General features: G+C 42.5%; 1 protein-coding gene across 4 annotated transcripts; it reads left to right on the top strand.

Moving 5' to 3' along the window:
• The first annotated feature begins 1,957 nt into the window (after positions 1-1,957).
• On the top strand, positions 1,958-6,112 carry ARMCX1 (armadillo repeat containing X-linked 1). 4 transcript variants are annotated; one of them, XM_033103995.1, is made up of 4 exons: positions 1,958-2,092; positions 2,890-3,051; positions 3,831-3,941; positions 4,198-6,112. In XM_033103995.1, the coding sequence occupies exon 4, from the start codon at positions 4,334-4,336 to the stop codon at positions 5,702-5,704; it is 1,371 nt and encodes a 456-aa protein (XP_032959886.1). In that variant the 5' UTR covers positions 1,958-2,092; positions 2,890-3,051; positions 3,831-3,941; positions 4,198-4,333; the 3' UTR covers positions 5,705-6,112. The 4 variants fall into 4 exon arrangements, with proteins under 4 accessions (XP_032959886.1, XP_032959896.1, XP_032959900.1 ...); XM_033104005.1 differs by having other exon boundaries at positions 2,890-3,208; XM_033104008.1 differs by having other exon boundaries at positions 1,971-2,069.
• Positions 6,113-14,505: the final 8,393 nt, after the last annotated feature.

Here is a 14,505-nt window from a genome sequence, read left to right as displayed (position 1 = left end):
ACTTTATGTTACTAAATGTCAACCATTTTGTTTTGTAAACTTGTTCAACTTGGAACTTGACACATATGCATACATGGACTTTTGTATTTGCATGAAAAAAGGTGGAAATTGTTAAAATGGGTTGGTGGTGGGAGAGGCTTTGTAGGGCACTTTCACGTTTACTTTATACATTTCTGCATTGTTTGCACATTTAAAAAAATAAGGAATGTGTATAACCAGAGAGAGAGAGAGAGAGAGAGAGAGAGAGAGAGAGAGAGAGAGAGAGAGACACTGAGAGATTCATTTCTATTGAGGGAATATATCTTTTTTTTTCTTCCTAGGCTAGTAGTTCTTAGCTATTTTTTTAAGTCATAGATGCTTGATGAGAGCTATGACTCCTTTCCTTACTAAAATGAACATATATACGTGCATAACTTTCGTACAACTTAAGTTAGAGCACAGAGGTGGCCAATTGAGAACGCCTACTCTAAATTAAGCAAGTATGGTTAGGGGGAGAGTCCCTTGGGCCTGGGCATCCCCAGTGCTGAGCTGAGGGGGCACCAAAGCGGGCTTCAGGCCCTGATCCTGCAGCAAGGCTAGGTTCTCCCTGGGTGCCCTATGGTGAGCAGGCCAGAGGTGGCTGCACCAGGCTGCACCTCTCAAGCCAGGTGGTAGCCACAAACAGTGTTAGGAGCAATGTTAACTTGGGCACCGTGGATGAGGGTAGAGCAGGTGGACCTGGGTGCTTCCCCCAGCTATCACTTCTCCAGGCTTCATGGAAACCCACAGCTGCATGGGGTAGGTGGGAACAGCAAACCCTTCTACGCATCCCTGAGTTACCTCTTTTGGAATTGGGAGGATAGAGGGAGGGAAGAAGCCACAGGTACCTATTCAGGTTAGTCACGTGACTAAAGGTGGCATTTACCACCTTGGTCACCCGTCCATGTATACCTTTGGAGTGAGCCAACAAGTCAGGTGCCTGACTGCAGGCGATGAGAGGCTTTGGCATATGGGAGGGGGTAGAGGGGCAGCACCTTCCTTCCTCCCCTCTGGACAAGGCAGAGAGGATGGGACCGTTTCTACATCCCTTTCACACTCAGCTGCCTCTACTTTAGTAGACTTGAATCTAATCCAGGGGCAGAACAGCCATCAAATAAGAAGAGGTTCACACAGCAGTTAACCAAGACTTTGGGACATTAAATACATGTCGTTTTAAAAACAAACAAAACTGGATTATGTTGCTTTTATTTTATCAAATTGCAAGTTAATTCAAAAGCAAAAAATGTAATAGATCATTTGCAAAAAATGGCCAAGATTAAATGACTAGACATCTCTTTGAGGACTAATACATAAATCAGGTGAAAAATTCCAGTTATAAATATTAAAACAGGTCAGTATTTTTTGAAAGTTTTTATTTGGCTATAACCAGTAGAAACATTTTCTTTGTGTTATAAATAAATATAATGAAATTAATGAGACGTTTTGGGTATTTCTCTCCCCCTTAAATTCTTCTTCACTCTAATGGCATTTTATTTTCTCAATCTAAAAGTAATGTATTATGATTTTAAAAAAATGAACAGAAAAGTTTAAGGACGTAAGACACTCCCACTACCTGTATCCTTTTGTGAGATCTTTCCTCCCATTTCCTATAGGCATGCAGGGGAAATACTGTACCTTCATGACTTGTGGATGGTGAAGGGAGACACGGTTGGACAGGGATAAGGGAAACAAACTATTCCTCAAATAGGAAGAAAAGACCAATGGACATGGGAGCAGATGTGATTTCTCCCTGTAACTAAAGAAAGGCAAATTCCAATCACAAGGAGAAGCTATCCCCGATTTCTGGGATTGGCAGAGGAAAATGAGTGGCAGGACCTGATGTGGTGAGGAAGGAAATTGGTGGGCCAGCTCCAGCCGCACTGCTGGTGGGAGTGGTAATTGGGGTCCTGAGCTCATCAGTGACGTGGCCCTCACGTGAGTAGAAGCGACGTGTGCAGAGGCCCTTCTAATCCTGGTCTTCGTTTGGTCCGGTTGCCATCTGCCTATTGCCCCAAGGGCGGGCGGGCCTGTGGCCAGGGAAGGAGGAGGAGGTAAACTGTCCGGATCCCAGCAGGTCTGTGTGTGGAATGGGCGCTGCCTGGGAGATCCCTGAAGTGCAGGTAGTGGAGGGTGGAGACAGAAGAGGGATAAGGCCTTCTTTATCCACACACTTGGATTATCTCCTGTCCTTCCAAGAACGAAAACGGTGGACACTGGGGGCTGTATTCCAGGGGAGACCCCAGATCAGGAGGGGAGAAACCTTTGGCATCCAGGGCTTTGAATCAGGAAGAGCAGTTTATTTGGATTCCTGCCCTGTGTGCTGGTCCATCTAGTAAGCCATAATTTGGGGGCTGCGCCTATGTCATTCCGCTTGTCTTTCAGTAGAGCGCTGTACCACTCGGAGCAGAGGATCTGTCCTGAATCCCTGCATGTCAGTGTAAAAGGGGGATTGCCCCGTGGCCCCGAGAAGGGCGGGCATGGCTGAAGTCCTTACCTTAACTTGGGCCCATCAATGACTCTCCAGCTATTTCCCTGCTATTTTATGTAGGCAAAAGGATGTGACACCGCCTACAAAAAAAAAGTTGTCATTGGGGGTGGGACTGCGTTGGGGAGAGAGATCGAAGAAATCTTTTGGTCTTTATCTCCTCTAGTTTTCCGTAGTCCCTCGCCCCGCCTCCCCTCATTCCAGTTGTTCCAAAGGGGTGTGGTTTTTGCTGGGAAAATGGCCGACCGCTGAGAGTGGGGGATAGGGGTTGGGGGGAGGGGATGGGAGCGGGTGGACGCCTTGTAGGAAGAGGACTGATGTCCGCGGAGTCCTGAGAAGTGGAGATAGGGTGAGAGACCAAAAGGTAAAATCCGTTCGACCACCAGGACCTTGAATTCGGAAAAGCTGGTATTGGGACTCTCTGAAGTGCTGTTCTGTCCGCCCAGCCATCCGCCTCTGCCTAGTCGCCTGTCAGTGTCTGCGGATCTTGCGCCAAAAGGCCAATCCGACCCGAAAGCAGGAAGAAGAGGAACACTGTCCAGAAACAAGTAGGTCAGAGTGAGGGTGCTGGCACTATTGGAGACCCCTGGGGTGGAGAATGCTGGAGACTGCAAACTCGAATAGGCCCGTGGACCTCCTTCGCATCCCCCTTCCTTCCCTCCTCTCTACACCATTTCGGAGCTTACAAAAGAAAGTTCTCTGCAGGTACAAGACAGGGAAAGAAGTGGCTGGGAGGAGGAGGGTGTCATGAGAGTCCTGGGTGGGGGTAGGGTGGACCTTGCTCCAAATTACTCTTCGGGGTACAGTGTCCTTGGTATTGGTCCGTCCATCAAGCACTCAGTCCCAGAGTGGAAGCGGAAACGGAGATGTGAGAGGAAGGAAATTCCTCCGGAGCAGTGGAAGTTAGTATAATGGGTGGGGGAGGAGTGGCTTGGTATCTCTGAGATGGTGGGGGTGGCGGAGGCAAGGGTGGAGTTGGAGACCTTTGTGCATTTTACGCCAGTCTGGCTAGCTTCTAAACACTCTCACTGCACTACCATTGATTTTGTTAGAGGGAATGGGGTGTGGTGTCACCTTCGGAGGAAGTGGTTTTCCGGGGGTGGGGGTGGGGTGGAGGATTAGAAGAGATCCAAGGAGGAGTAAGGGGGAAATAATGAATTTCAAAACCGCAGCGCTGTGAGGTGAGGAGAATAATGAAGATGGGAAATATTGGGCTATGCGGTACTAGGGCCAAGGATTTGGGAGAGGAGCGTGTGTCCAGTACCTGGTGAGATCCGTCTGTCCCTTGAGCTCTCAGCATCCTCCTCCCCACCCCTTTTGTATGCAGGCTTGCAGGACACAGTGCACTTCCCAGCAAGAAAGAAAAGAAACTGTCTGGACCTGTGGGGGTGTATGTGGGGGTGCCACTGGCCCCAGGACATCTGGAGGGGCAGTAGAGGTAGGGAACTGATTAGATACCTTAAATTGAACGAACTGGGGTGAGGTGGTTGAACATGAGGTTGGAGAATCTGGAGGTGTGGAAAATTTTCAAAATTACCTTGCTGATGGAAGAAAGGAATCAATGATCTAGCTCAGTCCCTGCCATGTCCCAGCCTGTTTGCTAGTCAGACTGTTTTTGGTCCGTAGTTTAGTCTGTCTGCATGCACAGGTACAAAGGAGGAGACTGCAGCCTGAAATCTTTCCTTCTTTCCTAGGTCCCACTGTATCTGCAGCTGTTGCAGAGCCTGCCAGCTATAACTAAAGACTCCACTCCTGACGTGGGAGCACTCCTCTGGGCCAGAGCAAGCTCTCTCTGCCCGTTAAGAATTCAGCTCAGACATTTGCCCCAGTATGGGTCGTACTCGGGAAGCTGGCTGTGTGGCTGCTGGTGTGGTGATCGGGGCTGGCGCTTGCTACTGCGTGTACAGACTGACTTGGGGAAGGGATGAGAGCGAGAAAATGTGGGATGAAGATAATGATGACGATGAGGAGGAATCTAGTGATATTGCAGAGACGGGGGTCCAGACTGGGAAAGGATCTAATGCTGGGATGGGGGCTGGAGCTAGACTTCAGGGTGACTCAAAGGCCAAGGCTGAGGTGGGTGTGGAACTCAAGAGTGGTCCAGATGTAAAGGTGGAGGCCCACTCATGGGCCCAGAGTGGAGGTAGCCTAGAAGCCAAGGCCAAGGCCCTTTTTAGTACCTTGAAGGAACAGGCAAGTGCAAAGGCTGGCAAAGGGGCCAGGTTGGGTACCATATCTGGGACCAGAACCCTTGCACCAAGTTTACCCTGCCCAGGAGGCAGAGGTGGAGGCTGCCATCCCACCAGGAGTGGAGCTAGGGCTGGAAGCAAGGCAAGTGGAAAGTCCAAGGGAAGGACCCGAGCTAAGAGCACCAGGACTCCAGCTACAGCATGGCCTGTTCGCAGGGGCAAGTTCAACTTTCCCTATAAAATTGATGATATTCTAGGTACTGCAGACCTTCAAAAGGTCCTTAATATCTTGGAAAGAACAAATGATCCTTTTATTCAAGAAGTAGCCTTGGTCACTCTGGGTAACAACGCAGCATATTCATTTAACCAAAATGCCATTCGGGAACTGGGTGGTCTCCCAATTATTGCAAAACTGATAAAAACAAAAGATCCCATTATTAGGGAAAAGGCTTATAATGCCCTTAATAACTTGAGTGTGAATGCTGAAAATCAGGGCAAGATTAAGACATATATCAGTCAAGTGTGTGATGACACCATGATCTGTCGCTTGGACTCAGCTGTGCAGATGGCTGGACTAAGATTGTTAACTAACATGACTGTGACTAATCATTACCAACATTTGCTTTCCTATTCTTTTCCAGACTTTTTTGCTTTGTTATTCCTGGGAAATTACTTCACCAAGATTCAGATTATGAAACTAATTATAAACTTTACTGAAAACCCAGCCATGACAAGAGAGCTGGTCAGTTGTAAAGTACCATCAGAATTGATTTCCCTCTTTAATAAAGAATGGGACAGAGAGATTCTTCTTAATATCCTAACCCTATTTGAGAATATAAATGACAACATAAAAAATGAAGGGCTTGCATCATCCAGGAAAGAATTCAGCAGAAGTTCACTTTTTTTCTTATTTAAAGAATCTGGTGTGTGTGTGAAGAAAATCAAAGCATTAGCAAATCACAGTGATCTGGTTGTGAAAGTAAAAGTCCTAAAAGTATTGACCAAACTCTAATTGGGGGTCTGTCCCAAACAATAATGAGGTATTTTTTTAATTTGCACTTGGGAATAGTGCATTTTGTAAATTATTTCTTTTTCACTGTGCTTATATGACAAAGAGATACTTTCAGCTGCTATTTTGGAATAATGAATATCACAGATCATCAACAGTGATGCTGGTTGTGATGGTTGGTTTTAGTCTGGACCACTTTAAGGATGTCAAATGAATACTAGAACTTGTACAAAGAAAGCACTTACTGATTCCATCTTGCTACCTAGATTGAGATATTTTTACTATTTACCTAAACTGATAGCAAACTAATGAATAAGCTACACTTTTGTATTGGTTTACATTTGTTAATCTTAGACTTGTGTTTCATCAATAAAGCCGTGTGTTTTAACCAGCAAACAAAAACAAATTTATCATGTTATTGAATTTATGATCTATTTGGGAAGGAAAGATGTGTGGAAATGAAAAGATACTAACAAAACCAGGAGCCTCTGATCATGGCCAGTTGATTCCTACTATTGCTTAGAGATGGCAGAAATTTCTATAGGCAACAGTGTTCAGAGAAAGTTTTACAGAGGAGGGGCACTTAAGTAAGCTGGCCTTGAAGGATGGGATAAAAACAGGGCACAAGGGCATTGGAGGAACAAAGAGTGGTGGGAAGAAAGGCATGGAGGTGGGAATTCTGCTCCAGAGAGGAGGCTGACCTGCCTGGAGTGCAAAGTGTGGGAAGGAGAGTGATGGGAAATACAGTCCAGCAGTTGGCGTGAGTCCCATTCATGGAAGATCCCTGACTGCTAAACTGAGGTGCCTGCATATTACTCCATCCACCCCTGGAAGACACCAAAACCTTTCGTAACCACAGGAATGACAGGATGAAAGGAAAACGATACAGCTGATTTGTGTGCAAGGTGGGTCAGAGTTGGGGATGGCCACTGGAGATTGGAACACCGGTTAGGAAGTTATTACCATCGTCCAAGTGCAAGATGATAAAGGCGTGAAATTTCACTGCTGATCATGGGAATGGTAAGGAAGGAAGTGAGAGACCCTTTGAATGACGAAGTGTTGGAATCCATTCTGGGGGCATACAGAGAGGGACAGTTTTATTTTAGAGTCCTGAGGGCATTTGATAGGAAAACATCCTCTTTCTTGGCCAACTCTGGTATCTATGTAAGTGAATACACTAGTTACTATTTGGAAATAAGAAAATATAAGAAGAAAGAATAATTTTTAGCACTTCTATCAGATTTCTTTTATAAGGCCGGCTGGACCAGGATCTTTATGGAACCATCAAGAGGGCTGCTGGCATCCATACTGGAGGAGATCCACCTCTCTCCCACGCCAGAGTGTGGTGAGGGTGTGGGGGGGGGGCACTCCAACTGTGCTGGTGGGAGCATACACTGGTGCAAGGCCCATTTGGACACATGTTTTAGCAGCCTTTAAGATGTGCATGCTCTTTGACCCAGTAATTCCACTTGTAGAAATTTATCCTGAGGAAATAATCAAATAATTAGCTTGTACAAGGCTTCAGATCATTTTGAAGAGTGAAAAATTTTGAATGACCCAAATGTTTCAAAGTAGGCACTTGGCTAAACAAATTAGAGTATGTCTACACATTGAAACATTATGCAGCTCTTAGAAATGTTGATGGGCATCTATACTTACTTTGAAAAATTCAGCATATAATCTTAAGTGGAAAAGCCAGTATCCCTAGATAGTATATTTCATTTTTGAGAAATATAAAATATTTACATGCATTAAAACTTCTGAAAGACTATATGTCAAAATAAGAATAGTTATGAGTAATAGGATAATGCATGAATTTAATATTCTCATCTTTTCCCTCATCTATATTTTCTTATCTTTAATATATGTTGATTATTTTTGTGTAATTGCTGGGAAAAAAATGTTTGATGCAAGCTAGGCTGGAAATGAAGGAGGTGATAGAATGGGAAAATGGACAGGGTTTATATAAATTTGTTTGGAGCACATACTAAGTGAAAAAATATTTAGACCAAAAAGGGAGATGTGTTAATATGATAGATGAGTTGTCAAGATGTGGATATTAAGTTGGTGCAAAAGTAATTGCAGTTTTTGCAATTATTTTTAACCTTTTAAACTGCAATTACTTTTGCACTATCCTAATACATTCCCATGACTATTTGAAGTAACAATTTGTATTTCTTAATCCCTTCACCTTTTCACCCTGCCCTCAAACCCCCTCCCATCTCTCATCTCAATAGATGTAGTACCCATCTGACACCATACATAGTTACTATAATACTATTTACTATATTCCTTATGCTATACTCTACATCTTCATGACTACTGTGGAACAACCCTTTTCCCCTTTTCACTTACACCCAACCCCCTTTCATCTGGCAACGATCAAAATGTTCTCTGTATCTATGAGTTTTTTTCTGTTTCATTTATTTTGTTCTTTAGATTCCACTTTTAAGTGAAATCATATGACATTTGTCCTTTGCTGTCTGACTTACTATACTCAGGACAATCCATGTTGTTGCAGATGGCAAGATTTTATTCTTTTTCATGGCTGAGAATATTCCATTGTATATATGTACCACCTGTTTTTTATCCATTCATCCATTTAAGGACACCCAGGTTGGGTTCATATCTTGGCTTATGTAAATAATGCTGCAATGAACATATGGATGAGCATGTCCCCTCGAAGTAGCATTTTGGGTTTGTTCAGATAAATACCCAGAAGTGGGATTGCTAGGTCTTTTTTGTCTCTTGTTATAGTCTTTGTTTTAAAGTCTATTTTGTCTGGTATAAGTATTGCCACCCCAGCATTTTCTATTCTGTTTGTTTCCATTTTCATGAAATATATTTTTCCATCCCTTTACTTACAGTCTATGTGTATCTTTCGATCTGAAGCGAGTCTCTTGTAAGCAGCATATCTAAGGGTGTGGTTTTCTTATACATTCAGCTCCCCTAACTTTTCATTGGAGCATTTAATTCATTTACATTGAAAGTGATTGTTGATTGGTATGTAATTATTGCCATTATTCGTATTTCTGATTTTTTTTTTTCCATCTTAAAGAGTCCCTCTAAAATTCCTTGTAATACTGGTTTGGTGATGATGAACTCCTTTATTTTTTTCCTTGTCTGGGAAGCTCTTTATCTGTCATTTGATTCTAACTGACAGGTTTGCTGGGTAGAGTAATATTGGTTGCAGGTCCTTGCTTTTCATCGTGTTGAATATTTTGTGCCAATCCCTTCTGGCCTGCAAAGTTTCTGTTGAGAGATCAGCTGATAGTCTTATGGGAGCTCTCTTGTAGGTAGCTAATTGCTTTTCTCTTGCTACTTTTAAGATTCTCTCTTTGTCTTTAATCTTTGGCATTTTAATTATGATGCATCTTGATGTGGGCCTCTTTGGGTTCATCTTGTTTGGGACTCTCTGTGCTTCCTGAGCTTGTATATTTCCTTTGCCAGGTTAGGGAAGTTTTGTGTCATTATTTCTTCAAATGGGTTTTCAATTCCTTGCTCTCTCTCTTCTCCTTCTGGCACCCCTATAACGTGAATGTTGGTATGCTTGAGGTTGTCCCAGAGGTCCCTTAAACTCTCCTCAATTTTTTGGATTCTTTTTTTCTTTTTGCTGTTCTGATTAGTTGTTTTCTGCTACCTTATCATCTAAATTGAACATTTGATCCTGTGCTTCATCTAATCTACTGTTGATTCTCTGGAATGTATTCTTCATTTCTGTTATTATAGTCTTTATTTCTGACTGATTCTTTTTTATGTTTTCTATCTTCGTTTTTATGTTTCCTATCTCTTTGTTGAAGTTCTCCTTGATATAATTGAGCATCCTTATATCCAGTGTTTGGAACTCTGCGTTTGGTTGATTCCTTGTCTCCATTTTGTTTAGTTTAGTTAGTTAGTTAGTTTGTTTCTGGATCTTTGTTCTGCTCTTTTATTTGGGACATGTTTCTTTGTCTCCCCATTTTGGCTGCCTCTATGTGTTTGTTTCTATGTATTAGGTAAGGTTGCTATGCCTCCCAGTCTTTGTAGAGTGGCCTTATGTAGTAGGTGTCCTGGGGGGCCAAGTAGCACTGTATCCTTGGTTACCTGAGCCAGGTGTTCCAGGTGTGTTCCTTGTGTGGGTTGTGTGTGTCCTCCTGTTGTAGCTTAGCCTTGATTGTTATTTGCATGGCACTGGAAGGGATTGACCTTTGGTCTGATTGGTTGTGAGGCCTGGCTGTGACTACAAGGAAGGGGCTGTTGTGCAGGGGTTGACCCTGTGAAGCACAATTTGCTTCAGCAGGACTCTGGTGCCTGCCCAGTCTGCCCTTTGGGTGTGCCCATGCATGCAGTTGTATGGTGCTCTAGCTTGGGGTGGTGCTCACATGCCGGACCAGGGACATCCTGGGAGGGGCTCTGCTGCAGGACCAGTTCGATCACAGACTGTGCCCTGCCTGGGGCCACCTGGCATGAGCTACAAAGCAATCCTCAGATGCCAGACTCCCACACTGGGCTTTGAGGTGCCTGGGAGAAGCCAATCAGCCAACTGAGGCCGGCTGCCACTAGTGCCAGGCTTGGGGCTGCTCAGTACAAGCTATGGGGCATGCAAAGGCCAGATACTGCTTGTTTGGGTTTCATTAACCTTTGAGAGATTTTAGGAAAGTCTGTAGCATGAGCCAAGACAGGCTGTTTGTATGGAAAAGTCATTGGAAGCGGCATGGATGGGCCTGCAAGTTGGATGGGGCGGGGTCTCAAGGAATCACCAGAGTGGGGCAAAGAGTGTTATCCAGGTTGAGGGGGACTCAGATATGGTGGCTGCCTGGGTCTACGGGCCAGGAAGGGGAGGGGGCTCAACAAAGAAATAATGGATTCTGTATGGGAGAAAGCTTCCCCTCCAGTCCTCAACCTGCAGCCAGACAATTCAGTTTCCCCCCATATATCCTTGGGGCCTTTTGAGCTGCTGTCCCAGCGCTGGAGCTGAGAGCAAGTGAGTCCATCAGTGAGTAAGTCTGTGCACAGGGCCCTTTAAAAGGAATGCCTGGCACTCCAGCAGCCCTCCGTCTCACTCAGCCACAATTTCTGCTGGTTTACACAGCCAGAGGTTGTGAGGACTTCTCTTCTCGGCACTGGAACCCTGGGCTGGGGAGCCTGGTGTGGGACTGGGACCCCTCATTCCATAGGGGAGACCTCTGCAGCTGAGATATCCCTCCCTATTTTTAACCACCACACCCAGGTTTGGGACCAGCACATTCTGCATCTTCACCTCTCCTACCAGTCTCAGTGGCTTCATCTGTGTTTCCTTCATTGTAGGACTTCTGTTCAGCTAATCATCAGGCTATTCTCCAGGATGGTTTATTTGTAATTTTTGATTTGGTCATGAGAGGAGGCAAGCACAGTGTTTACCTACTCTATCTTTTTTTTTTTTTTTGCATTTTAAAAAAAGGACTTTAAAAAAGAACAACAGTGCTATTATGCCTTCAACAAACTTAATAATGTCTTAATATCGTCTAATACACAGCCTGTATAAAAATTTTCTTAACAATTTCAAAGAGCTTTTTTTTTTAATTTTTAAAAATTTATTGGGGTGACAATTGTTAGTAAAATTACGTAGATTTCAGGTGTACAATTCTGTATTACATCATCTATAAATCCCATTGTGTGTTCACCACCCAGTCAGTTCTCCTTCCATCACCATATGTTTGATCCCCCTTACCCTCATCTCCCATCCCCCACCCCCTTATGCTCTGGTAACCACTAAACTATAGTCTTTGTCTATGAGGTTTTTTTTTTTTTTTTATTAGTTTCAGGTGCACAAGACAAAGTAATACTTAGACGTTTATCATTTATATCCCTCACACTGTGGATTTCCCTCCCCCCATCCACTATCTCTCTGACATCTCACCGAGCCATCCCATTTCCACTGTCTCCACTCCCAATGCTGTACTCCACCTCTTGTAAGGGTATACATACACATATATACATATATATATATATATATATATATATATATATATATATATATATAATATTATAGTTGGCATTCATTATTGTTCAGCTTCAGGTGTACAGTGCAGTGATCAGGCATCTACATCTTCCCTGAGGTGGTCTCCCAAATGGGACACGTGTCCATCGGATACCCTACAAAATCTTTACAACATTATTGATTACGTTCCCCAGATTAATTTTCAAAACCCCGTGGCCATCTTGTGGTTACTGACTGTTTTCTAATCCCCTCACCTTCCCCCTTATCCCCAGCCCCCCGCCCATCTAGCAACGCTCAGTTTTTCCTCTTTGTCTCCAAAACTGTTTCTGATTAGTTCATTCACTTATTCTTTTCTTTATTTTCCACATATTAGTGAGATCATGTGGTACTTATCTTTCTCTGTCTGACTTATTTCACTTAACATAATGTTCTCTAGGTCCATCCATGTTGTAAATGGTAAGATTTCTTTCTTCTTTATGGCTGCGTAATACTCCATTGTATAAATGTACCACATTTTCTCAATCCAGTCATCTACCGATGGGCATTTCGGTTGTTTCCAAGTCTTAGCTATTGTGTATAGTGCTGCAATAAACATAGGAGTGCATAAAGATTTTTGAATTGGAGTTTTGGATTTCTCCAGATAGATACCTAGGAGTGGAATTGCTGGATCTTAAGGCAGTTCCATTTTCAGATTTTTGAGATACCTCCATACTGTTTTCCATAGTGGCTGCTGCACCAATCTGCAATCCCACCAACAGTGCACAAGCGTTCCCTTTTCTCCACATCCACGCCAGCACTTATTGTTTGTTGATTTATTGATGATAGCCATTTTGACTGGGGTGAGGTGGTATCTCATTGTGGTTTTTATTTGCATTTCTCTGATGGTTAGTGAGGTTGAGCATTTCTTCATATGTCTGTTTGCCATCTGTATGTCCTTTTTAGAAAAATGTCTCTTCAAGTCCTCTGCCCATTTTTTAATTGGGTCGTTTGTTTTTTTGGAGTTGAGTTGAGTGAGTTTTTTATAGATTTGTGATATTAATCCCTTATCAGATATATCATTGGCAAATATCTTTTCCCGTTCAGTAGGATCCCTTTTTGTTTTATTGATGGTTTCCTTTGCTGTGAAAAAACTTTTTACTTTGATGTAATCCCACATGTTTATTTTTTCTCTTACTTCCCTCGCGCGAGGGGATATATCAGTAAAAATCTTACTCCGGGTAATGTCTGTGACGTTTCTATCTATATTTTCTTCTAGGTATTTCATGGTTTCAGATCTTACATGTAAGTCTTTAAGCCATTTTCAATTTATTTTTGTATATGGTGTAAGGAGGTGGTCCAACTTCATTTTTTTGCATGTGTCTGTCCAGGTTTCCCAGCACCATTTATTGAATAGACTGTCTTTACCCCATCGTACATTCTTGCTTCCATTGTCGTAGATTAAATGGCCATATAGGCATGCATTTATTTCTGGACTCTTTATTCTGTTCCATTGATCAATGTGTGTTTTTATGCTAGTACCATGCTGTTTTGATTATTGTAGCCTTGTAGTATAATTTGAAGTCAGGTACTGTTATACCTCCCACTTTGTTCTTATTTCTCAAGATTGCTGAGGCTATTCAGGGTCTTTTATGGTCCCATATGAATTTTAGGATTATATGTTCTATTTCTGTGAAAAACGTCATTGGTAGTTTGATAGGAATTGCGTTAAATATGTATATTGCCTTAGGCAGTATGGACATTTTAACTATATTAATTCTTCCTATCCATGAACATGATATGTGTTTCCATCTATTTGTATCTTCTTTCATTCCTTTCTTCAGTGTCTTATAATTTTCTGAGTACAGATCTTTTACTTCTTTGGTTAAATTTATTCCCAGGTATTTTATAGTCTTTGGAGCAATTGTAAATGTGATTGCTTTTGTAATTTCTCCTTCTGATGTTTTATTATTGATATATACAAATGCAACTGATTTCTGAATATTAATTTTGTATCCTGCTACTTTACTAAATTCATATATCAGCTCTAATAGCTTCTTGGTGGAGTCTTTAGGGTTCTCTCTATATAGTATCATATCATCTGCATATAACGATAATTTTACTTCCTCCTTACCAATTTGGATGCCTTTTATTTCTTTTTCTTGTCTGATTGCTGGGGCTAGAACTTCCAGCACTATGTTGAATAGAAGCGGAGATAGTGGGCAACCTTGCCTAGTTCCTGATCTTAGGGGGAATGGTTTTAGCTTTTCCCATTGAGTATGATGCTAGCTGTGGGTTTGTCATATACGGCCTTTATTATGTTGAGATATGATCCCTCGATTCCCACTTTCTTAAGGGTTTTTATCATAAATGGCTGTTGGATTTTATCAAATGCTTTTTCTGCGTCTATTGATATGATCATGTGATTTTTATTTTTCATTTTGTTAATGTGGTGTATCACATTAATTGATTTGCGGATGTTGAACCACCCTTGCATACCAGGGATGAATCCCACTTGATCATGGTGTATGATCTTTTTAATGTATTGCTGAATTCTGTTCGCTAATATTTTGTTGAGGATTTTTGCATCTATGTTCATTAGAGATATCGGCTTATAGTTTTCTTTTTTTGTGGTGTCTTTGTCTGATTTTGGAATCAGGGTGATAGTGGCTTCGTAAAAAGTTTTTGGGAGTCTTCCCTCCTTCTGGATTTTTTTGGAAGAGCTTGAGGAGAATAGGTGATAATTCTTTTTTGAACGTTTTGTAAAATTCACCTGTAAAGCCATCTGGTCCAGGGCTTTTGTTTGTTGGGAGATTGTTGATTACTGATTCAATTTCCGTGGTGGTAATCAGTCTATTCAGGTTTTCTG

The sequence above is a fragment of the Rhinolophus ferrumequinum genome, chromosome X (genome assembly GCF_004115265.2).
Source record: "Rhinolophus ferrumequinum isolate MPI-CBG mRhiFer1 chromosome X, mRhiFer1_v1.p, whole genome shotgun sequence".
Lineage (NCBI taxonomy): Eukaryota > Metazoa > Chordata > Mammalia > Chiroptera > Rhinolophidae > Rhinolophus > Rhinolophus ferrumequinum.
Note: the sequence above shows the minus strand (reverse complement) of the source record. Positions and strands in the feature narration are given on the sequence as shown.

What these genes read in the sequence shown, in the direction of transcription:
- ARMCX1 (XM_033104009.1), top strand. Translation starts at nt 4,334, where the DNA reads ATGGGTCGTACTCGGGAAGCTGGCTGTGTGGCTGCTGGTGTGGTGATC.